The sequence below is a fragment of the Sorex araneus genome, chromosome 3, assembly GCF_027595985.1.
Source record: "Sorex araneus isolate mSorAra2 chromosome 3, mSorAra2.pri, whole genome shotgun sequence".
Lineage (NCBI taxonomy): Eukaryota > Metazoa > Chordata > Mammalia > Eulipotyphla > Soricidae > Sorex > Sorex araneus.
This window is the reverse complement of record NC_073304.1, coordinates 125,766,649-125,791,706: the sequence shown is the minus strand read 5'-3', so window position 1 is coordinate 125,791,706 and position 25,058 is coordinate 125,766,649. Positions and strand designations below refer to the sequence as shown.

Here is a 25,058-nt window from a genome sequence, read left to right as displayed (position 1 = left end):
CCCACGGCCTGCTTTCTGGCTCTTTCCAGACAGTACATTTCATTGACTTAAGTTCAGTCATTTCCTCTCTTCTCATCTACACTTTGCCACTGAGACTGTCTCTTGAAGTTCATGTTCTATAATTTCCACTTGGTTCTTTTTGGAAACTCTTTCTTTTCTGGGGTTTTTACTTTTCCTCAATCCCAGATGTTACAAGGTCTTTCTTAAACAATTAAAAAAAAATTAGAGGTCTCCCTCTGGGGAGCTGAGGAGAGGAGGTCCCAGGTTTTTTTTTTTTTGCCCTGAAATAACCAAAAGGCATGACCCCCTTTGAGATGTAGAATCTGAGCTCTCTAGGGATAGAGAAGCTGAGGCCCTACCCAGGTGGATAAATTTGAGGCTGCCCTAGAGAAGGGTGGGCCCCTTCAGAAAAGGAGAAGCTACAAAAGAATCTAAAGGGGGCCAGAGTAATAGTACAGTGGGTACAGCATTTGCCTTGAAAGCGGCAGACCCAGGGTCGATCAGGGCATTCCATTAGTGCACTGCAGGGTGTGACCACCACCGACCCCTCCACCCCCCAAAATAGAAAAGAATCTAAAGGCTGTGATGAGACTATAAAAGGACCATCCACTGTACAAGACTTTTCCTGTGATCATGCCCGGGTGAATTTTTTTTTTCTTTTTGGGTCACACCTGGCGATGCACAGGGGTTACTCCTGGCTCTGCACTCAGGAATTACTCCTGGCGGTGCTCAGGGGACCATATGGGATGCTGGGATTCAAACCCGGGTCGGCCGCGTGCAAGGCAAATGCCCTACCCGCTGTGCTATCGCTCCAGCCCCCCGGGTGAATTTTTATATATGCTGAGAACTCCAAGCCAAGACATTTGGAGGAATTGTATATAACCTCCCAAAGCCACTAAGCCATTCCAGGCTTTCTCTCTGTCTCTCTCTCTCTCTGTGCCCCCTTCTCCCTACCCCTCACAACTCTCTACTTTTTGGTTTTGTTTTTGGATACACCTAACTGTGCTCAGTACTTACTCCTGGCTCTGCACTCAGGCATCACTCCCAGTGGGCTTGCAGAACCATATGGGATGCCAGGGACTGAACTTGTATCTGCCACATGCAAGGCAGGTGCCCTACCCCACTGTACCATCACTCCAGCCCCTTCCTACATTTCTTTCTAGAAAAACTATTTTGCTTCATCAAATAAACAAAACCCACAACTTTATCATCTAATGTATTTGTGTCAGAGGTCTAGGGAAAATTAAGGTGCCAGCAGGACCTGCCTGTGGGGGCGCTCGGGAAGGGTCCCCTCCTTACAACTTACCAGGGAGGCTGTGGTTGCATTAGATGGGGGCACCTTCCAGCCCCTCTGTACACCGCTGCCCTGTCTCTCCTGCCTGACTCCGGATGGGCCCTTGTAATGCCATCAGGTACAAGTTCATCCTGGGCTCAGTCTCACCTGCAAAGTTCTCTGAAGCCATTTCTAGGTTTGCAAGGTTGGGACCTGGACCTCGTCAGAGGTGACTCTTCTCTCTCTGGCTGCCCCATACATTTCATGTTGGCTTTTCTGTGTTGGTTTGTTTCTTAACCACAAAGAATCTATTCCCTGTCCCCCACCCCTGCCCACCCCCAGTTCTTAGAGGCAGCAAAAGGTCTTTTTCTTCTCTGTCTCTCCAAAGATAAATTTAGGCTTCACAGAAGTATTTATGTTTTGCTTCCATTCGCCTTTCCTCCCCATCCTGAAACAGCAATTCAGCTCACATTATCATTTTTCTCTTTACTTTGATCGCTATCATGCCTGATGGTTGTAGTTTGGAGATATTTCCTACTGGGTTTATATATATATATATATATTTGTATGTATATATATACACACAATAGCACTCAATCTGAAAACCAGTTTCCCGAATCCACTCCATATATGTCCTGAAAATGAGTGTAATAATTATGTCTTTTTCCTTCTGATTTCACTCAGCATGATACTCTCCATATCCATCCATATATAAGTGAATTTCATGACTTCATTTTTTCCTAACAGTTGCATAGTATTCCATTGTGTGGATGTACCATAATTTCTTTAGCCCATCATCTGTTCTCAGGCACTTGGGGTGTTTCCAGATTCCAGCTATTATGAATAGTGCTGCCGTTAACATAGGAGTGCAGATGACTTTTCTGTATTGTGTTTTTGGGCCTTTAGAGCATAATTTCCAGAGTGGTACTGCTGGATCAGATGGAAGCTCAACTTCTAGTTTTTTGAGGAACATCTATATTGTTTTCCAAAAAGGCTGGATCAATCAGCGTTCCCACCGGCAGTGAATGAGAGTCCTTTCTTTCTCCACCTGCCCCAGCACTGGCTGGATATTTCCATCAGAGCAAATACTCATACTTTGTACAGCTGCCAGGGAACCCATCCGTGTGACTATGCCCCAGTTTATCCCTACCCCTCCTCACTGTTTGATTATTGCAGCTGGGAACTGGTGAGATGGTCGCTGGTGATCCATGTTTTCGAAGTGGGTGATGCCACTACCCGGAAAAATCCAGGGGAGGGAGTTGTAGTACCCTCAGGTACAACTGGACACTTTCTCTCTGTTCACTTAAAGGAGATAGATTTCCAGGGTGCTTAGTTGTTTTTATTTTCCCGCCTTAAAACAGAGGTGTATTAGGCCAAATAAGTTCAGGAACTGTTAGTGACAGTCATGCTGGAGAGGTGCTTTATTGCAGGAGCAAGTGGAGGAGCAGGGGCCAGATTGGAAAGGGCTAAGAGGGGCTGCAGCAATAGCACAGCAGGTGGGGCGTTTGCCTTGCACGTGGCCAAACCGGGTTCAAATCCCAGCATCCCATATGGTCCCCTAAGTACCACCAGGGGTAATTTCCAGTGTTTCCAGGTACACTTCATTACACCTATACTGATACTGAAGTCACTCACATAAGAGCCTCATAAAGGCTCTGAGATGTAACAGTTATCTGTAGTTGGCAGGCAAGTAAATCAAGTCCAGAGAGACATGCATTGGGATGCACAATGCACAGTCGCAGAGCTGAATCTTGATAGTTCTGAGACCCCACCAGGCACATACAGACGGACAGAGAAGAAACAGGAGTTTATTGAAGTGCACTCCCGAGTCGACCATAAGGGCCTCTGGAGTAGAGCTAAGCAGGATTTTAAGTTGTGTTGGGTGGGAAAGGTAACAAAACACCAGAGGGAGTGGTAGCTTGGCAAGGAAGCCTAGAATATAGCCTGTGGGCTACCAGGCTCGGGATGGATGGGCATGAACCCTGTCTCCCTTGCTGGAGGGGGCAGGGTCATCTTCGATTCCGGAAATGTCACTATCTCATCAGCCTGTTGTCATTTGGTCCCAAATAAAGCTCACAGATCTCATGTCGTCTTGCCTTCAAATTCTAGCATCTTGTGTCTTTTCTAGTTCCTGATTCAGAAGATAGGCATGAAGGGAAGAAGTGATGTGGACAGAAGCTGACAGATTCAATGAAGGTTTTATTGCATGTGGATATGTATATGAGCATGTGCATTTTGGGTTTTTTTTTTTTTTTTGCTTTTTGGGTCACACCTGGTGATGCTTAGGGGTCACTCCTGGATCATGCACTCAGGAATTACTACTGGCAGTGCTCGGGGGACTGTATGGGATGCTGGGAATCAAACCTGGGTCAGCTGTGTACAAGGCAAACGCCCTGCCCGTTGTGCTATTGCTCCAGTCCCAAGCATTTTCTTTTTAAGATAAAGGAGATCCATAAATACATGGTGGGATAGAAGAGGAAGTGGGAAAGGATATGAGACAGAACAGAGGAAATGTGGAAGTCAGGGCAGGGTTTTGCTTTGTATCTTTGCTGCCCTGAATTTTCAGTAAGCATTGAAGAAATCCATACCTTACATCCAAATGGGCTACACACCTTCTAGAGGCAATGTAGTAAATACTTTTTAGAACCTCAGTGGGCATTGCAAAGGCAACCAGAACGGCCAAAGGATAGTATAGTGGGTAGGGCATTTGCCTTGCATGTGGCCGACCGGGTTCAATCTCTGGTATCCCATATGGTCCCCCGAGCACCGTCAGGAGTAATTACTGAGTGCGGAGCCAGGAGTAACCTCTGAGCATTGCTAGGTGTGACCCAAAAAGCCTAAATAAATAAATAAATAAAGCAAGCAGAACACTTTCATATTAGAATACATGTGAATTATGGCTCCAAAAAATCCAAAAAATAATAAAGCGTGATAAGGCACTTGGCATTAAGCTGCAAAAGCTGAAGAAGACAGAGAAGAAAATAAGGAGAGAGGTGCTAATCCACATGTCTCCTGTGAGTGATCCACTCAGTGGACAGTCTTGTAGATTTGCAGAATTCATGCCTTGTTTGCTGCTAAAACCTCTGTCTCCAACGCACAGCTGTCAGGTTTTTAAGGAAAACGCAGTGGGAGGTAAGACCAGTGGGTTACCTGGTTCTGGGCTACTAGCCTATTTGGAAAGAGAATCATTTATCCCAAAGAGACTATCATTTGAATCAACTTAACACATTCCTTCTTGGAACAGAAGCTGGCCGGAGAAGACCGAGTCCTCTGATGAACCAAGCAACTTACACAAACTTAAAACCATGAATCCTGATGTACCTGAAATCAAAGCCACCCTTGGAAAGGCCTTTGAAAGGGGGTACAGATAGTATGGCAGGCCAGTCAGAGCCCCACAGATGGTAATAAGATGTTGGTGATGTGATCTGCAGGGTAGAATTGGACCATAATGCCAAAGGTCAGCGCCTCAAGGTCCTTATTACTTAGTCTTTATGAAAGGTGAGCAGAGATAAATGGAAAAATGCCCCCATGAAGCTCATGAAGATCTAATTAAGGAGCAAGATTACAGGGAATCAAATCTCTTGTCCTGAGCTGTCACTAGCACTTTTGCAGATACAAACCAACACACACCATGCATTTTTTTTCACCCTTAAGACTTTTTTGGCTTTTAGACTTCTAAATCTCTAGCTTCAGACTCGGCTGTTTGCTGAGTGCTCTCGGCAAGGATATTAATAAAGACCACACGATTACTGATAACGACGTTTCACTGCCAAATACAATCTGGGGCTTCCATGCAAGGAGACTCGAGTAGTTTGTGCTGTTTGTCCTTTAAAAAGACGGAAATAATCCACTTTCCTTCCATGGGTAGCCATGGAAACTAATCTCCAACATTTCAGTGACAGAATAGTAATAAAAACAACAGTCTATCCTCAAGGACACCTGCTGATTTGTTTTACTTTTATAATTTTTTTTTTTATAAAAGGGGAAGGGACTAGGGAGGCAGCTCAAAGGGGTGAACATATGCTCTGTATGCCGGAGACCTGGGTTTGATCCCAGCACTGATGGTCTTTGAGCACCCAACTCAGGAGCAGTTCCTGAGCACTGTTGGGTATGACCCTCAAATTTATAAAGTTAAAAAAAAAGAACAATGAAAGTAGAGAGTTTAAAATGCAATTGTAGCTTTTCCATTCTAAGTCTCACTGACTTTTTTCCCTTTGAGGGCCACACCTGGCAATGCTCAGGGTTTACTCCTGGCTCTGCACTCAGGGATCACTCTGAGTGATTCAGATGATCCTATGGGATTCCAGAGATCAACCAGGGTCAGCTGCATGCAAGACAAGTGCCTTACCCACTTCACTTTCACTCCAGCTCTTCACCAACTTTTCAATTCTTTGATACCCAGGAGGCAGATGAAGAAGAGAAGAATGCGGATGGCAGATGGGGTGACTGCCTGTCAGAGGACAATTGGAGTCTTGTGTCTGTCCCAGACCTACTTATTTCCTACTTTCTATGATTTAATTTAATCTCTTTCCGGTGGTGCTTCAAGTTTATTTGGTTATTTTGGTTTTGGGGTGACACCTGGCATTACTCAGGGCTTCCTCCTGGCTCTGAGCTCAGGGATCACTCCTGGCAGCACTCAGGGGACCATATGGGATACTGGGGATGGAAGATGAATCAGCCACTGCAAGGCAAGTGACCAACCCGCTGTACCTGCCCCCTGCACTTCAACTTAAAGCACGATTCCCCAGAACCAGAAGCCAGAGTGGGTAATTGCTGACCTGAAAACAGCTTCCTTCTCCACCTAAGGCTCCCCAAGAGACTCGCCTGGGCAGGGCCCCACACTTTTAGGCTGCGCTGTTTGCATCACGTGATTTCTCGAAAGCGAATGAAATCTAAAGTCAGCTAAAAGCCACATAAAATTCCTCAAAATCAATTGCTTGGTGCCTCCAGCTTCTCCGGCTGCTCCCCCAAACAAGTGCTCTGGCCCTGTCAGCAGCGTGATGTGTCGGAGGAGCCAGGCAGGAAGCAGCAGCTTTCCCATCACAGTATGACAGTGCGCAGTGGGTGGTGTGGGTGATGTCATTCTCCCAACCGAGACTCACAGGGAGGTTGGGCATGACCCATGGAGCAAAGCCTCAGCCAGTACAGAGCTTGCACAAGCTATTTTAAGGCACTCCCAGGCAAATCAGAGCTCAGCCTGGAGGGCAGGTCAGGGTGGCCAGAAGCACTTGTTCTGGGCCAGTGCCTGCGTGGAGAGCTCGGGGTGCCAGAAACCAGGCTGGTACAGGGGTGTGGGGCCAACCATTCTGAGGGTGATGGTTGATGGCAGGCAGGCACACCAGAGGCAAGAATAATGAGAAGCTGAGAGGTTGGGTAAAGGATTCCTTTCTCTCTTCCACCGAGAACTGGCACTGCCTCAGCCTGGCACAGCCTAAATGAGTGCTGCCTCCCTCTGTCCCCCGCAAGGGGATACGTTTGTTTTCTTCTCACCTTTCACATTGGCAATCTGATGGGAGAGGTTTCTTTATTTTTTAATTTGTGCATTGTAGCTGCTATTTTAGATGGTCCAAATGTTCCTGCCTCATCCAATTAGTATTACAGAACGGGATTCTGGCGTTGGAGAGAGGCAAGGATATAATTAAGATGCGATGTTCTTTTGGGGTCTGGATGCAAATCCTTTCCATTATTTTGGGATGTATGTTTTCAATCACATGGTTGCAGTTTACAATGTGATACAATTCTTAGAGTTGAGTCAGCACCACGGTTTTGGATCCTCCAGAAAACTTATGGAACTGGAAGCCTGTTCTCTCTCCGATTAGCCCAGAAGCAGACTTGGAGTCAAGTATGTGGGTGTGAGAAATTTAATAAAGCCCAGTAAATGGTAGGGAGAGAGGGAAAGGGCAAGGGCGATGCAAGGGTGCAATTTCATGTCAATTTCCAGTCTTGTGTTGGCTCATCTAGAGGGGAGGAATGGACCCTCCAGCCAGTCTATCACTAGCCTTCCATCAGAGAGAGGGGGATGGGGAGGGAGGTGGGACTATGAAGCCGGAAGGGGGTGCTATGAAGCCCCAACAGTGCTCACTCTGTGGTGGTTGAAGTGACTCGTGCTGGGCTCACTGGGACTGGACACAGGGTTGAAAGTTAGAACAGGCTCTCTGGCAGGACCCTACCACCAGCCCGGGCCCTGATGTCGCCCCACCTCCCCTCTGGCTCCTTCTCTCACTACCAACACCGTCACGCGTCTTTCATCACGTTCTGCTGCAGGAGAAAATGAAGAATATCTTTCGAGAGCCCTGGGGTGGGATTTTCAGCATCTAGAGATACACTCCCCTCCCCCAGTGGGTAGAAACGGGTGTCCCTGGAGTGTCTCTGTAAGACGGAGCAGCCATCCTGGCTGAGGATGGCCCGGGCCAGCTGGAACCTTCGGAGGTTATACCTCTGGCCTTCCTGATCCCTCAGTGCCAGCATTTTCTGGGTCAGGAACTGGCAGACAGATGCGGAGAGTGGATTTCCAGGGGCCGGCTGCGGAGGGTCAAACATTTCATAGAACCTATCCAGGGATTTCCGAAGACCGTCATCATCTGCCTTGGTCTCAGCTTGGTCCATTGGAGGATTAAGCCAGAAGTTCTCAGAGCTCCAGGCATCATTTTTTGCGGCATTTCGGTCGCTACTGTCTGCAAGACAAAACAGAGTCCTGTTGGTGAACACGTATTCTGAAACACTGGAAAGCAACCAAGAGCAGAGGGTGTCTCGTCAATTGAACGGCCGTCTTGCTCTCCGTGCGCAGAACTGAGGGAAAGGCTGGTCAGGCCACAAGGATGGGTGACTTCCTGCAAGCCGGGTGAGTTCCCACTGGAACTGGATGATGCTGCCATCCTGCTCTGGGCATTCCAGCCTCCAGAACAAAGAGAAAAGAAGCTTCTGTTAGGCTGCCCAGTCTGTGGATTTTGACACTGCAGCCTTAGACAACCCGAACCGAAATAACCAGTTATTAGCCTTGGCCCTAGATCTCTCCTCTCCCCTCCTCTCCTGCCCCTCTCCCCTCCTGACCTCTGCCTTTTCTTCTCTTTTCACACACATAGGGAAAGTTCTCTACTGCTAAGCCATATAGCAGTTCTTGACAGTAAATCCTTATTATTTAAACATTGGCAAAAGCATATATCCATTACATGATCATAAATTTGTTCTTAAAATATTTTAATGATTACTTTTTGGTATTTTTCCATTAATTATTTTTCTTAAGTCATTATTTTTCTTAAGACTTTTTTTGGGATTTGTGCGTGCGTGTGTGTGTGTGTGTGTGCGCATGTGTGTGCAAAGGTAGTTTGGTCATACTGGTGATGCTCAGGGATCACTCCCCTGAAATGGCTTGGAGGACCATGTGTAGTGCTAAGAATTGAACATGGGTTAGCTGCTTACTAGGAAAATCACTTAGCCCTGTATTATCTCCCTGGGCCCACTGGCAATTCTTATACTATGTATTATCAGCAGAAAAATAATTTTAAGAAAGGGTTGATAGATCTTGCCTGATGCTAAGGGATCTGAAACAAACACAGTGAGGACTGCTAATGGAGAAAGTTCTGAGCATTTATACGGTTCATAGATGCTATTTCTTCATGACTACCTTTGTGACTTTTAAAAAAGTGCCAAATAAGCTATGTGATTTATTAATGCAGTAAGAATCGGAACTGGAGCCAAATTCTAACTCTTATTCTAACTTTCTGTAACTCTCTGGACACTTTCATTTTTTGGTGCTGAAAAATGAATGCTGGCGCATATGCTGCCTGAGCCCTTGCTACTATGTGGCCGAGCACATGTGTCGCCCGCATCTCCCCTCTTGAGATGTGTACTTTCATGCATTCATGTCTCGTGCTAGGATATATGTAAGGGCTCTCTCCACCCTTGGAGAAGCCCGCATTCTCTCTTGAGTGCGTTACTCTTACTATTCTCTCTTCCACTTATCCCTTCCTCCTTCCCTCAAAAAGCCTCTAAATAAAGTCTGTTCACTTCAAAAAAAAATTCTAATTCTTCACACAGGAACCTCTTAGTTCTTTGAAATACAGAACAGTCCTATTACTATGCATTAGAAAAAAATGTTTATAAATAACCTGCAGATTGCAGAATTCCTTCTATGGCTACCAGGTTATTCTTTAAAATATATATACTTCATTTTTACAGGGATATGCCTGGAAATTTTATTCACAAAAACTGTAAAAAAAGCATAAACAACCAAAAATCCGTAGGCAATAAAGTGTGATAGATTCAAGTAACTGAATCATAAGCGAGACAGAATAAAGTTCAAGTACTTGTAATAACAAAACTGAATTTCCCATACAATAAAGAAGATGTGAGACACAAAAAATCTACTGTGCATGAATCCCTTTCTATGAAGATAAAAAACAGGCAAATAGTACTGAGTTGTGATAATCTTTGAGGTAGGAAAAAATACAGAAAGGAGCATTTGAGATACTGGACATACTCTATATATTTTCTGAGTGGTGGTACATATTCACTGAGTTTTCCAGTTTATAATTACATGAAAAGGAACTAAATGTCTGGGGCTAAATTTAACCAGAGAAACAAAATATCTGCATAGAGGAAAACAAGATATAATCAAAGGAAATAGAAGAGATGAAAGAGTTTTCATGCCCACAGATTAAAATAATTAGCACAGATAAAAATGGTTATATTACCTAAAGCAGTAGTTTTATTTTTTAAAAAAATACACACTTTAAATAAAAAAAATATCTTTCCTTCCCCCCCCCACTGTGCTATAAAGTTTTAGTAAATTACTAGTGTGAATTCCATACATGCCCTACACCTGCTAGCTCAGTGAGTATAGAAACATTTTATACTTGTCTCACCTTACTTTTGGTATGGCCCAGGTTTGTGGGGATTTCAACTGGGACAATAATATCTGGGACTGGAGACTGGGGGCATTTTTGTATCACTGACTTGGAAAGCGCAAGTTACATTTAGTAAGGGGGTTAAGGAACAGGGCAGTGTTCCTGGCCTTGTGGTCCCTCAGTGAGAGAATCCAGGGATTGACTACTCAATATCTAGACACACCCTCCCCTCCCCCAGGAACCATCTTTCTCCAGTCAACAGCACCTCCTGTCCCCAGTCCTTCCCAAGGAGTGAGGCTCAGTGCATGGATTCTGGAATGAGTAGGAAGTACATATATTGATTCACCTTGAGCTCCCATGGTACCTTTGCTATTGATTCCTGCACAATGCCCTTCTCCCTGGCACCATGACCTTGATGTTCTCTTATTTACTTACATTTTCTTTAGCAAGAACTCTGCCCCAATGCTGCTGGTATGACCTACGTTCTGTGGAATCTTGTTTTTGACTTCACTATGCTTTCTATCATGAACAGAATGCCACTAGGAATTGACAAGGAGAAAAAGCAGTCAGAGATGGACATGGAAACGCTTTTGCATGTGTTTTCAGGATCAAATACCTCACCAAGAGCTTCCATTTGTCAAAAAAAAAATGCGGGGGAGGGTACAAGAGAAAATAGATTGCACGCAGTTGACTCAGATTCACATAAAGCTATGAATATTTATATATATTTAGGAATTACAGATGCTAATTTGAGTTTTGTAATCCAAGAAACTCCATTAGCAAGGAGCATTTGAAATCACTGGTTATGTTCTGAGAAATGTCATTATTAGCCTTTAGAAATCCAAAAGTTTAATGGAATTTCTCCCAGAGAATCTCCCAGGGCTCCTCCGGAGGTTGATAAATGCATAGCAGGGCTTTATCTCAGAGAAACATATTCACCTTCAACTGTAACAAGCTTTCTCTAAATGGATTTGATATTTAGAATTCTGTCTCCTTCACGCATCAGCATCAATGGCCACCCACTCTGCCTCATTAGTAAGAGTTTCTTTCTCTAGCAACTGTGAGTGAGGGCTGGAGAGCGGCCTGTGCTTTCAAAGCTGTACTTGAGCTGCAAGGAACTTAAGATGGAATGAAATATCTGGAAATGATAAGGATTTAGAATGGAGGAGATGAACTGCGTACTCTGAACTAGCTAGCTGAACAGCAATCCATCTCCTCCATTCTAAATCCTTATCATTTCCAGATATTTCATTCCATCTTAAGTTCCTCACAGCTCGGTTGAAGGAGATGGACTTCGTACTCTGAACTGGCTAGCTGTTCAGAGGAAAGGAGTCTGCATGGAGAAGTCCTGGGACCCCCACGGCTCTGGCTTATCTGCTGGAAATCATGAGTTCCATGTGGCTCTCAGAAAATGCCCCTGTGGGCATGAGAAGGCAAGGTGGAGGGGTGGTGCTAAGGCCTGATCATCACTTATCATTTATTTGCACACTTCATTCCTTTTTATTTTGGGGGTGGTGGGGGGCATTGGGCCAAATCTGGCTGTGTTCAGAACTTACTCCTAGTTCTGTGCTCAGGTACCACTCCTGGTGTGCTCAGGGGACCAAATAGAGTGGCAGGGATTGAACTCAGGTCAGTAATGTGCAAGGCAAGTGCCTTACCCACTGTACGGCTCCTCAGGCCCCTATGATGAATATTTAATAAAAAGTTAATCAGATGGTAGCACTATAGCACTGTTGTCCCATTGTTCATCGATTTGCTTAAGCAGGAACCAGTAACGTCTCCACTTGAGATTTGTTATTGTTTTTGGCATATAGAATATGCCATGGGTAGCAAGCCTGCCAGGCTCTGCCGGGCAGGCGGGACAGTCTCCATAGCTTGCTGGGCTCTCTGAGAGGGATGAAGAATCAAGCCCAGGTTGGCCGCATGCAAGGCAAATGCCCTACCCGCTGTGCTATCGTTCCAGTCCCTAATCACATGGTCACTGTTACTATCACTGTCATCCCACTGCTCATCAATTTGCTCAAGCGGGCACCAGTAACATCTCCATTGTGAGACATTGTTACTGTTTTTGGCATATTGAATATGCCATGGGTAGCTTGCCAGGTTCTGCCGTGCGGGCGGGATACTCTTGGTAGCTTGCTGGGCTCTCTGAGAGGGGCGAAGGAATCAAACCCAGGTCGGCTGCATGCAAGGCAAACGCCCTACCCGCTGTGCTATCGCTCCAGCTCCAGCCCAATGGTAGGTTTAAATATCCAGAGCTCTGTGCAGATGAGTGATGGGAACACCCTCTTCCTCCTCCTCCCACTCTTTTTTTTTTCTTTTTGGATCACACCTGGCAATGCTCAGTGATTATTCCTGGCTCTGCATTCAGGAGTTACTCCTGGCAGTGCTCAGGGTACCAAAGGGGGTGCTGGGGACTGAACCCGGGTAGGTCACGCTCAAGACAAAAGCCCTACCCACTACTCACTGTACTATCACTCTGGGCCCCCAAACACACTTCTCAAGGTATGGACAGTCAAGCCCCTGGCTACTTCCAATATACCACTATTCTGGGATAGTTTCTCAAAAACTGACATGATTAGAGAACAACTGAAAAACAAAGGCTTTACAGTAACATAGACAACAGAAAATTCCACAGAGTGAAAGTGATTTGAGCAACCTAAACATGCAGTGATACAACAATACAGCCACTGGCCATGGGAGGAATGGAAATGAGTCTAATGGGCATCTAGGCATGAAATGATATCGGACTTTAAAGACTCGGTATGAAAGAAATATAATATGTTTCATTAATACTTTCTGACTACTAATTGTACATCAAAATGATAATGTTGTGTAGACTGTGTTAAACAAAATATATAATTAAAATTAAGTTCCTTTATGGTTCTAAACTAGAAATTTAAGCTGATCTATGTTGGTGGTTTCCAACTTCTTTGCAGCTGTGGGTGGGCAGTTGCAAACTACTCTCTGTATGACGCATATTCTAATTCCAATGGAAAAAGCCGGTTCAAGCATTGTCGCTTAAAGAGATTTAACAGACTTAAGACAGTTTTGGCCCCAGTTACTTTCCTGGTGGTTACTATTCAGGGCCGTGCAGATCAGAAGGAGGATGATGACTGGACAGGCATGTGCCACCGTGGTTAGAGAAGCAACCGGTGGCCACACGTGGTGGGTCAGTGTCTGTGGTCGTGTTGCTGCCAGCTGTCCCTGGGGACCACTCCTGCCAGGATTTGAGGTTGAGCCTTCGGAGGGGACCCTGTTATATTTAGCTTCCAACTCAGGAATTACAGACCACCTACCAGGTGAAGCACAGGATTAGGCCGAGTGATGGATGGTCCAGATGCAGGAGGCAAACCCAAGCAGAGCTGGGCCAGGTCAGAAATGCAGGGGGCGGTTGGGGGAGAGCGACAGTACAGCGGGTAGAGTGTTTGTCTTGCTGACATGATTAGTGATGCGGCCAACCCCGGTTTAATCCCCAGCATCACATCTAGTCCCCCAAGCACCGCCAGGAATAATTCCTGAGTGCAGAGCCAGGAGAAACCCCTGAGCAGCATCGCTGGGTGTGGCCCAAAAGGCCAAAAAACCCCAAACAAACAAAAAAACAAAAACAAAAAACCAAACAGAAATGCCAAGCCCGCATCTTTGGAGATGAGGGAGGCAAAAAGCTCTTTCAGTACAGAGGTTTGGAGAGAAGTAGGGGGGCAGTCAAGTAGGGGCTGGTTATTCTTCCAATAGAAGAAAGGCTGAGTTAGGTGGCAAAAAACTTGGGTGTACAGTTGCACAACTAGGGTGGCACCCTAATTCCCTGCAGTTAATGGCATGACTGTGAGTTCAGTATACCCCTGGTGATGGCTGGTATCTGAATTAATTCCTCATAGCACTCTCTCATTCTCCAAAGTGCTCTGGGTGTGTTATCTACCACCTGGACACGTGCAACAAAGGAGTGGAGCAGATGTGACTGGGTCAGTGGTGAGAGGTCTCCACCACACACCTGCATATCCCAGGGGCCTGAGTTTGGGATGCCTAAAACAACCCCAGTGTATGGTTTAAATAACAAGATACCTAAGCCTTCTAATCTGCTGCAAAGCAATTACCCTTTTTTCCCCTCTCCTTTTCACAACTGACATTTTTTCTTGGTAAGGACAAGTAAAGGGCCTCCATTCTCTCCACCCCACAGGCAACTCAGATTCCTTCTGGCTTACACTGACTCTCCTGCTGGGTAATATCATCAAATGCTGGGTCCGAAGACACCTGATTTCCTAACTTATTAAAAACAGACAACAAATGATAAAATAAAAATCAAGAAGCTTAAGCCTCCTTTTGTTTGCTGGCAACCCTACTGGTTTGTAGATGTACAACATGCCACAGTTCCTCTAAAGGATAAAAGCCACACACAAAGAGGCTTTTATCCCTGAGTGCAGGGGCAGGCGTGCATCAGGATCATTAATCTATGTACAACACTTCAAAAGGATGGGTGGGCTGGTCAGGTGCTCTGGAAACTAGCCCCTTGTCTGTGCTTGTTTACATCTGAAAGCTAAAACTGGATGAACTGCCCCAAGAGGAGGTGGCAGATGCTGTCACCATCCTCTAGATGATGAACAGAAGCCACAGGCAGTGGCCAGGGTCCTTTTAAAAAGCACCTGCTGAGAAATAAGCGAAATGCTAGGGGGAAAAAGCAAAGACGTGTGCAATTGCTGAATAGCTCTAAAATTAGGGGCCAGAGCAGTGAACACAGCCAGTCTCCACTGTCTGATTTGCCAGTTATTGTACCCTCCCTTGGGCATTTTTTTTCTAAAGAAATTAAAATGTTCTGAAGACTGGAGGGAATGAACTCTATTATCCATGCTCACAACATTCCGTATAGACAATTACTATATCATCAAATTTGCTTCAAGACTAATGAAGACTTCAGCATTTCAGTGAATGCTGATTCTTCACTTCTTGGAGTGCAAAGTGGCATGGCAAGTATAAAACAGTCACAAGGAGGGGGCTGGAGAGATAGTGCAGTGGGTAAGGTGCTGGCCTTGCACCTGGGCAAATCTATCTCTCCATGTGGTCCCCTGATCCTGGTACAAGTGATCTCTAAGCACCACTGGGTCCCCAAATCCACCTCCCCAACTAATATTATGGAAGCTATTGCAAACCACATTATCTAAATTTTAAAGAACTTTTACACAGACATGTACTTCTGAGTCCACTTTTATATACAGATGCATGTATAAGATATACAGAGTGCCACTTTGTGAACAGTGGATTAATTTTAATCCTTTTTATTTCTAATCTACAGTTTTGTCTCATTTCACTAACTGGATGGTTTTAAATTTCAAATCATTATTGATAGGTATGAATCTGCTCCCTGTTACTCTGTTATAGGAAGTACAAATTCTGTTCTATTGCATGGTTTTCTGTTATTGCATGGCAGGGGGTGCAAGGGGACGTGAGGCGAGGGGGCATGGTGGGGGAAAGGGGTTGGACCACACCTGACAATGCACAGGGCTCACTCCTGGCTCTGTTCTCAGGCACTACTCCTGGTGTAACCTCAAACTCTGGTCGGGTACATACAACAAGGCAATTGCCTTACCCACTGTACGATCCCTTTAGCCCCCATTACCTATTTGGGTTTTTCGGTTTGTTTTGTTTTCTGGGCCACACCTGGCAGTACTCAGGGTTTACTCTTGGCATTGTGCTCAGTAATCACTCCTGGCTGTGTCCTGGGGACTATATGGGATGCTGGGGATCGAACCCAGATCAGCTGTATGCAAGGAAAATCTCCTAACCCTGCTGTACTATCACTCTGGCCTCCTATTCTCTCTGGTTGATGGACATTAGGTTGTGTGTAATTTTTCCTGATCAAAATCATCCCCCAGTAAATAGCCCCTGTGTGCTGGTGTAAGATTTTTTTTTCTGGAAATACGTTTAGAAGATGAATTGCTGAGTCAGAACGTTTGCAGTTTCCCACAGTATTGCCAAATCGTTCTCTGAAGTGGTGGAAGCGTTGGACTCCTACCCACGGCCTCTGCATTTTCCTGTTTCTCTGCAGCTTTGCCAAACTCTCATACTGGAAGATGCTCCAAATGTTTCGTATCGGGTCGTGATTCTGGATTGCTCCTAGGGCTGCTCTGCTTCTTATATACACACTGGCTGTCTGTGATTCCATCTCAGAGTTTCTCACCCTTTTATGGATGCTTAGGTTTCATTTACTTCTGGTGCCCCTACCTCAGATTACAGTTTGGTCCCCTAGTCCTAATGCCATGACCTCCCTCAATATCCTGGGGCATATGAACCCCAGTTGAGAAATGGAATCCTGGACTGATAAGAGTCCTTACCATTTTTCTACTGGGTGTGTCTCTTTTTGACGATCTTTAGAATGGAACCAGGTGAAGAAAATATATGGTCTCCATGGCCAGGAGTGATTACCTGAGCATTTTGGGTGTGGCCCCCAGAATGAAAACAAACAAAAAGATGCTCTCCATATGGTTACTGCTGGAGGGCCTCCCTGATGATTTTTTTTTAATTGAATCACCATGTGGAAAGTTACAAAGCTTTCAGGTTTAAGTCTCAGTTATACAATGCTTGAACACCCATCCCTTCACCAGTGCACATATTCCACCACCAAGAACCACAGTATACCTCCCCCCATCCCCCTTGCCTCCCCAGCCCCCACCCCACCTGCGTAACTGATAAATTTCACTCCAAACAATAACAGCGAGTTTTTTGTTGAAATATTGAATGTAATCAAAGTTAAGTGAAAGTAAAGTGAAATTTATCAGATGATTTTGAAAAAGGCTTAGTAATTAGACGCTGAGGTCATGCAAAGGCTCACCAGCTCAGGTATTTACACTCAGATGGAGGTTATCTCTTGAGGCGTCACTGAAAACCACTTGATGTGGGCCTGAGTACAAGGGGCAGAGCACTTGCCTTGCACATAGCCAACCATGCTTCGATCCTCAACACATATGGTTGCCTGCACCCCACCAGGAGGGACCCCTGAACAAAGAACCAGGAGTAAACCCTGAATACCACTTGGTGTGGTCCAAAAAACCAAAGCCAAAACCCAAAAAAACAACAAAAAAAGCCAACCCCAAACAAACAAATCACCACTACCAACAAACTACAACCCAATCCCCCCCAAATTAGCTACTAAGTCGTAGTCAAATTCAAGGATCAGAATCTGGCCCCTTGAAAAACCTTGCAGAACTAAGTGGCTGACTCACTTGACTTACTCTCTGCATGAGAACCCGAGGACCTGAGAGTTAAAGCTGGAAATGGAAGCAGCACCCTTTGGTGTCTCCACTTTTCCGGGTACCATTTTGCCGAGCTTTAGTGGCAAGGAGACTGTCAGATGGGGAACCAAGACACAAGCTCGTTCAGGAGTCATTTGGAATGGGGAGCTTCACTTTAACACAGAAAGCATTGCTTTATTTTATTTATTTTAGTGCAGTGCTATTATTATTATTATTATTATCATCATCATCATCATTATTATTGGTTATGTTGTTTTTACCCCCAGTGGCTTTCCACATTACATTTTCACATGGAAAGTTTCAGAAGACTCACTTTCCGTCCTGGCATAGAGCATCAGGAACACTTGTGAGCGGAAAGGAAAAGCAAATGAGTTGGATCTAGGTTGCTATGGCAACGTGGCTATTTTGAATTTGACTGTTTACTTCAGCAGAGTTAAGTAAATGTGAGCAGCTAATTAAGAGGATGCTTGAAGCTTTAACCTTAACTGTAAGAAAGAATACAGTGCTTTACAAATGATGCTTTCCAGGCTGCCAGAAACATAACCAACAGGGACATCATTCCTCTTTGCTGGAGAAACAGCAGCCCGATCCTTTTCCCCTTGCAGAGGAGTGGGGCTGACTCATAGTCTGTCCCAATCTACCAGTCGATATTTCCGAATTCTAAGACCAAACGAAGGAGGAACGGAACAAGCTAGCGATCAAAACAGAGCTGCTTCCAGCACTGACATCACCAGTGACACTCTCTGCGACTAGAATAGCCAGAGAAGTCTGACGTTTCTCTTGACACCAGATTTTCTATGATGTGTATATCTGGGTAAGACAGATTTCACTTTGTATCCACTCAAGGTTGAACAGAAGTCTGTGTCATAATTGAATTGTACACAAATAAATCTGAATAAAAAATATCACTCCCCCTTCAGAGTAATCCTCGGGGACCAAGATCTTTTTCTTCTATTTGTGATTGTTTCATACCTGGGTCATTCCCAGACGTGCTCAGGGGCCACTCTAGGTAGTTCTCAAGGGCTGCGCCCAGGTGCTGTTAGGGGGACCACGTAGTGCCAGACTCAAACCTGGGCCTCCTGCTTGCCTTGCACACAGTTGACCTATGTTCTAGTCTAGGCACCACATCTGGTCCCCTGAGCCCGCCAGGAGTGATCCCTGAGTGCACAGCCAGGAGTTAGCGCTGAGCACTGCTGGGCGTGGCCCCCAAGCAAAAAAGTTTGGGAGAGGTCAGACCTGGTAATGCCTAGGAGTTACTCCTGGCTCAGTGCTGAGGGGTTACTCGAGGGGGTGCTCAGGAACCACTGGTGCTGGGGATTGGACTGCATGGGGGATGCCCTGCATGCAAGGCATGGATTCTGCCCACTGAGCTCTCTTGTCCCCTCCAGCTCTTGTTTCTTTTAAATGCTGACATTACTGAGAACGCTGGTGGGCCCGCTTAGGGAATGCCTTTACTCCTTCTCGAAACTTCCTCTGAACGTCCTCACTGGTGACAAATCTCCAACCTCAGAGGACAGAATACCTTTTGGCAAACTGTCAAGAGACTTAAGAAGTGAAAACTGATCAATCATAGGGCCAGGAAGCTGGGCAAGATGGCACGGGGTAGAAATTAAAAGTGTATCTCCAAGAGGAACTTCTTTTCTTAGGTTTCACGAACTTCTGAAAGCAGATACCGTGCTTTCAAGGAATCCCTAATCCAATTTGAACAATGGCAGCGCGGCTTTCATGTGCTTCTAATTCCAAATAAGTTATTCTGAAGGATGGAGCAAGGTGCATTTGACTTCTGGCCTCCGGTTAGAAGCTCATACTCATCAAAAACATCAATGTTTCTGTCCTGACAGGTGAGATGCTCGGAAGCATGGACTTTGGAGGCTGAGGGCTTAAGTTATGTCCTACTCATGACCCTGTGACCGATGACAAGTTACCTAACATCTTCAAAGATCCCAGGGCCCATGTGCATAATGGGGGATGGATAATAATACCTCTTCCCTCTTTTAGGACTGTAAGAAGGAAATGATTGAGCAGCACAAGGTCTTGCCTATAAATACAAGGTTCCTTCCAACAAGAGTAGTACCAACGGTGGAGTTGTCATGTGGTAGCATCAAGGCATGCATCGCCTAACATCTGGGATTTCAGAAAGTGGACTGTTGGTGTTGCTGCATATGTAGTTTGGCAGTGAGAGAGGCATAGCTTAAGGTAAGGGCAGACGGATGGACAAGCTCTCGGTTTTAACAGGTGAGAACATCAGCTTCACAAACAGTCCTGGCCCCCGTCCTGGCATCAGAAGCGATGGGATGAATCATCCGAACATCACCTATCTCCCAGCAGTGGGACGAGGACTGCGCAGAGGTCCCAAGTGCACAGCTCTGCAAAGTAAACCATGCCCACGTGGGAGAGAACAGCAGGGGCCCTGGTGTGTGCGTGGGAGGGCGAAACTTAGAAGCCCAGGCGGGTGGAACCCTCCAGCTGTCCCCGAGTGCAGCCCCTGTGGGGGCCAGCATCAGAGTGTGGGTGGGACCGAAGTGACTCACCCTCAGGGAGCCTGATGGCAGGGCTGGTTTTGAAGAGCTGGTAGAGAGTAGAAGCCAAGAAGAGCTGCAGGGGAAAGCTCAGGTGAAGGAATATGCCAAGAAGGAGAACCAGGCTGCAGTGACCTGGGAAATAAGGCCAAGAATATTACTGCTGGCCTGCTGAGTCAGAATGGCAGGGCGTGCTGGGTGAAATTTTCAAAAAGCAATTAGTCCTTTCAAGCCTATGTTCTCCCTTGTATATGCATTTCTCTCCTCTGCTTCTTCTACTCCAGAGAAACCCAAGTTCTCTTTTGAAACTACTTGCATCACTAAACTGTCGCACTGTCATCCCATTGTTCATCGATTTGCTGGAGCGGGCACCAGTAATGTCTTCATTGTGAGACTTGTTGCTATTGTTTTTGGCATATCGAATATGCCACAGGGAGCTTGCCAGGCTCTGCCGTGCAGGTGGGATACTCTCGGTAGCTTGCCGGGCTCTCCAAGAGGGATGGAGGAATTGAACACTGGTCAGCCGCATGCAAGGCATGCCCTACCTGCAGTGCTATCGCTCCAATCCTGCATCACTAAAATAAAATAAAAAGGCAAGAAGAGAAGAGGAAAAACAAAGAGACAGGCTCTCAACCTCTTTCCTTCATCCTGCACCCTACCCATCTTCCTCCACTGACAATTGAATCTGAAGAAAGCCCAAGCTTTTGAGATTTCAAAATTCTTTTTAAATTCCTGGCCCGCCGGTGCTCAGGGATTACTCCTGGCAGGGCTTGGGACCCTGGGTTGGCCACATGTAAGGTAACTGCCCTATCCACTCGGGTCCTGAAAGACAAACTTTTCAGCTTTCTCTTCTGGAGCAAATCACTTGATTTTTTTTTTTTTGGTGTGTTTTCGTTTGGGGTCACATGGAGTGTTGCCCAAAGGTTACTCCTTGTTCTGCACTCAGGGATTATTACCCATGGTGCCTGGGGGAAATAAAGGGATGTTGGGGATTAGACCCAAGAAGGCAGCAGCAGCAAGATTAACTGCTGTACTATCCCCCTGGCCGCAGGAACAAATCACTTGAAAGTGCTTAAAAGCCACAGACAAACATTTCAAACAGCTTAATATAATACATGCAGCAGCACTGCAGCACTGTAGGCCACTGTGCATCGATTTGCTGGAGCGGGCACTAGTAACATCTCCATTGTGAGACTTGTTGTTACTGTTTTTGGCATATCGAATACGCCACGGGGAGCTTGCCAGGCTCTGCCGTGCAGGTGGGATACTCTCGGTAGCTTGCCGGGCTCTCTGAGAGGGACAAAGGAATCGAACCTGGCTCGGCCGCGTGCAAGGCAAATGCCCTACCTGCTGTGCTATCCTTATAGTCCAATACGTGCAGTAAAGGCCCAAAAGATGTGAAAGCAGGCTTGACTGAATGACAGCAAACAGGAAACCCCGGGACAGAGGGGTGGGCGGGTGAGGGGTTAGTATATATTTGTGCTGGGAATGTTTTTCATAGAGATAGTGAAGAGCTAAAAATGCCTGCAAAGAAGGAACTGAATTTTCACTTCTATAGGGACATGCAAAATCCTCCCTGTAATCAAACATTTGAAACCGCTGGGTTAAAAAAAAAAATTTAAATGGATCTTTTAAAATGCATGGCTAAGCTGGGATAAAGGAAGGAAGTCCTTTGAGACCAAAGTAAATTGAGCAGCACTGCGGAGGTAGAGTCCTGCACCTTGTCTGGATCCGGCTCGTCAGCTTTCTTGGCTACAGTGTTCAAGACACAAGAGCTAGGCGCTGACAGCAGCCGGAGGCTAGAAGAGACTGCCACCTAAACGCCGCCAGACACACCGACAGGGAAATGCCTTGCAAAAGGCCAAAGAAAGGAAACGGATTTGTCTTAGGTTTGTCCCTGGAAATTTAAAAAAAAAAAATTGCCATGAGAGATATACGAGCCAGACCTCAAACATGTTTCTGGTCTGCATGGGGGTGATTTTTGTGGTTTGGAAACCTCCACATAACATATTTAGTTTCATGTGATTCCAGGTTGATTCCTCCTTTCTGGGTTGAAAGGAGGGAAATACGAGCCTTCCTTTTCTTTCCCCCACGTGTGAGAAATGTACTCTCAATGAAAGTCTCTAAAAACCCTCCCCATGAGATCTCCCTGAGTAAGAGTCACTGTAAAAACAATGCTAACAAACCAAACTGGAACTTTATTATTGAGATGCTGTGATTTACATCACTGTTAATTATACTTTTAATATATATATTATTCAAACACCACACCCATCACCAGAATGCCCACTTCCTGGGAGGGAATAAACAAAAAGAACCAGTACCAGAATAAGACTCAGAGAGCTATTAGAATCAATGAGTGCAGAATACAGAGGAAATAAAAAGACGAGATTAAAGAAATGAGATAGGTAATAGAAAGTTCACCTAAGGTATAAGAAATGACAACAAGGAAATGTACTTTCTTTGAGAGTACATTTCTCACACGTGGGGGAAATTAGAATGAGAAAGAAAAACAAAAAAGAAAAAAATAAAAGTGGAATAATAATAACAGATATTTGTACTTGTTGATGAGAGATAAGTAAGGTAGAAGATAAGATATTAATGGAAACTGAATTAGGAAACAGATCAGATTTGAGGGTACTGCTCAGACTTTAGTACAAAGAGACAGATAGGGAGGAAATGAAACAAAAAATTAAAACAAGAATCAGAGAGATAGCACAGCAGGCACGGTGTTTGCCTTGCACGTGGACGACCTGGATTCCATCTCCGGTGCCTCATATTGTCCGCTGATGGCAGGCGTGATCCCTGAATGCAAAGCCAGGAGTAAGCCCTGAGCACTGCCAAGTGTGGCCCCCAAACCAAATAAATAAATAAAATGAAAAGAAAGTTAAAATGTGTCCAAACAAATATATCAATAAGCACAGTAGAAAAATTAAGAGGGCTCCACTCAAAATCATAGGGTGGAAATGTTGACAGTTGCCCACAAAAAACAATATGTCCGTTGTTGTTGTTTTTTTTTTTAAAGCCTAATTTAGAGGGCCCAAGAGATAAGGTGCTGCCTTGCATGCAACAGACCCATGTTCAATTCCTGACAAAGTATGGACCCCTGAGTTCAGCCAAGAGTGATGATTCCTGAGTTCAGAGCAAAGAGTAATCCCTGACTACAGCTGGCTGTGGCCCCCAAACCAAAATGAGTAAGTAAATAAAAGACTATAATTTTGAACAGAGATACTTCTGCTGGTAAGGGAAAGAGAAAATGCCTCATTTGTAGCACAGATTATAAATTGCAATAATGTTACTTTGGGAAGATAAATATTTGCTGAAGATTAAGAACATGGCAAAGGTACATCATTAAACCTAAAGCAATAGAAAATTTCAATTTAGTCCCACATATATCTACTTCCATTTTTAAAAAATTGAAGTATAATTGGCCTATTGTATTATACTAGCTTAAGGTGTACACCATGGTGATTTGACATTTGTATACATTGCTAATTGATCACCATAATAAGTCCAGTTACCATCTGTCACCGGGCACAGTTAATACAATATTATTGACTCTCTTCTCTTTGCTGTACATTGCATGCATCTATTCCATTTTTAATGAGCACACAGTCTCAACAAAATGAGCCAGAGTCCAATCTGTCTCCATGGTGCGGAAGGAAATGATAAATGTCTTCAGCGTGACTTCCAACAAAGCAAGTCTGAGTTAATTACACCATGTGCAAGTAAAAATGGATTTGGTTAAATAAATGAGTCTGACAGTCAGACCATTAGCTCCATGGCAGACTATTTCATATTAACTACGTGTACACGGAACTGTATCAGTGACAAGGATGCAGAAGGGTGGCTCAAAATTTCTAATTTTCATTCATAATTTTATATTTAGCAAAGTAATATATACTCAGAGTTTTCAAAAGTCAGTTTTAGACCTGGGCTAAAGGTCTTACAATGAACAATAATAGTCACCTGCCTCCTGCTTCTCATTCCTCAGTCTACGTTTCAACTTGTTATTCTCTTTCATTTTGAAAATTCTTATATCACACAATAATGCCATCATAAATGATAACTGGGGTGTGTGTGGGGGGGGGCGGTTGGACCACACATGGTGGTATGCTCATAAACAACTTCCAGCTTTATGCTTGGGGCTCTCATTCCTGAAGGCTCTCAGGTGACCATAGGGTCCCGGGGTTTGAACCCCGGGCTCCCACATGCAAAGTGTGTGCTCCAGCTTTTTACGCTAACTCTCCCTGGCCAAATATGAGAATCAATCAGTTTCTGACATTATTTGTGCTGACAGGCCTCAGCTTACCGCTGCTTATCCTCTCAATACGGTTAAGTGGACTTTTTTTTTTTTAGAAAATCAGTATTTGGCTTTCTTATTAATTAGGTAGATCTAATCACTGTAAAATGTAACAACATGCAACGTGTTTCTTTTATTGCATATTACTGTTTCTATAGTTAACTGTCATTTCTTTTTGTGCATTGGTTTCCTTTGTTTTGTAAGTATCCCTGACTCCATCATGCCCTTCAAGGGCCTTGCTGTAGAATTCTACCTATCATTTTACATGTCAAATGAACAGGATAATCCGACAACTGTCCAGCCCTCCAAGGTGACTTTCTGCCGAGTGCTGCCTGCCTGTTGCAAGGTGGCCTGCTTGCCCTCCAGGCCCACCCTACAGCTGCTGACCTGGATATCCCTTTGCTGCTATCCTAAAGGCCAAGTATTATTCCTATGATGATTTCCTCTACACCCTTACTGTGGTTGCTGTTGCAGATTTCTTCCACTCAATCACTGTCTATGTGTATTCCAAGCTCTTAATATATTACTCTATGTTTGGTGAAGGAGGATTCTCTTAATTTTCTAGGAATTTCTGGCTGTGAGTTTTCAACTGAAGGGTTAGGAATTAAAACGCCAATCAGAAACTTTGGCCATGGGTGAGGTTCTAGCTGGCTGGACTGAACTGCTGGTATTCATTCTTGGTGGCGAGCCAGTGGATGCTGTTTTAGTCTTGAAGGTCCAGAAAAAAATCCTTTCTGAGGTGGCTCACACGAAGACCTAAATGCAGGGAGGAAGGAAGCATGTGCAAGATGGAAGCAGGTGGGATCCTGACAGAAAAGGGCAACGCCAAGTCCGTGAGATGGGAGCAGGGCTAGGAAGGATGGGTCTGGCCTG

At 45.0% G+C, this 25,058-nt stretch overlaps 1 protein-coding gene across 3 annotated transcripts in view; it reads right to left on the bottom strand.

The window, feature by feature from the left end:
• Positions 1-1,698: 1,698 nt before the first annotated feature.
• Positions 1,699-25,058, bottom strand: part of SHLD1 (shieldin complex subunit 1) — a 98,662-nt gene continuing 75,302 nt past the window's right edge. For 2 of the 3 annotated variants that reach the window (XM_004610983.2, XM_055133930.1), the window contains one exon: positions 1,699-7,947. In XM_004610983.2, the coding sequence (XP_004611040.2) occupies positions 7,508-7,947 (440 nt within the window). In that variant the 3' untranslated portion in view covers positions 1,699-7,507. The remainder of the gene's footprint in view (positions 7,948-25,058) is intronic. The other variant, XR_008629386.1, reaches the window with a different exon arrangement.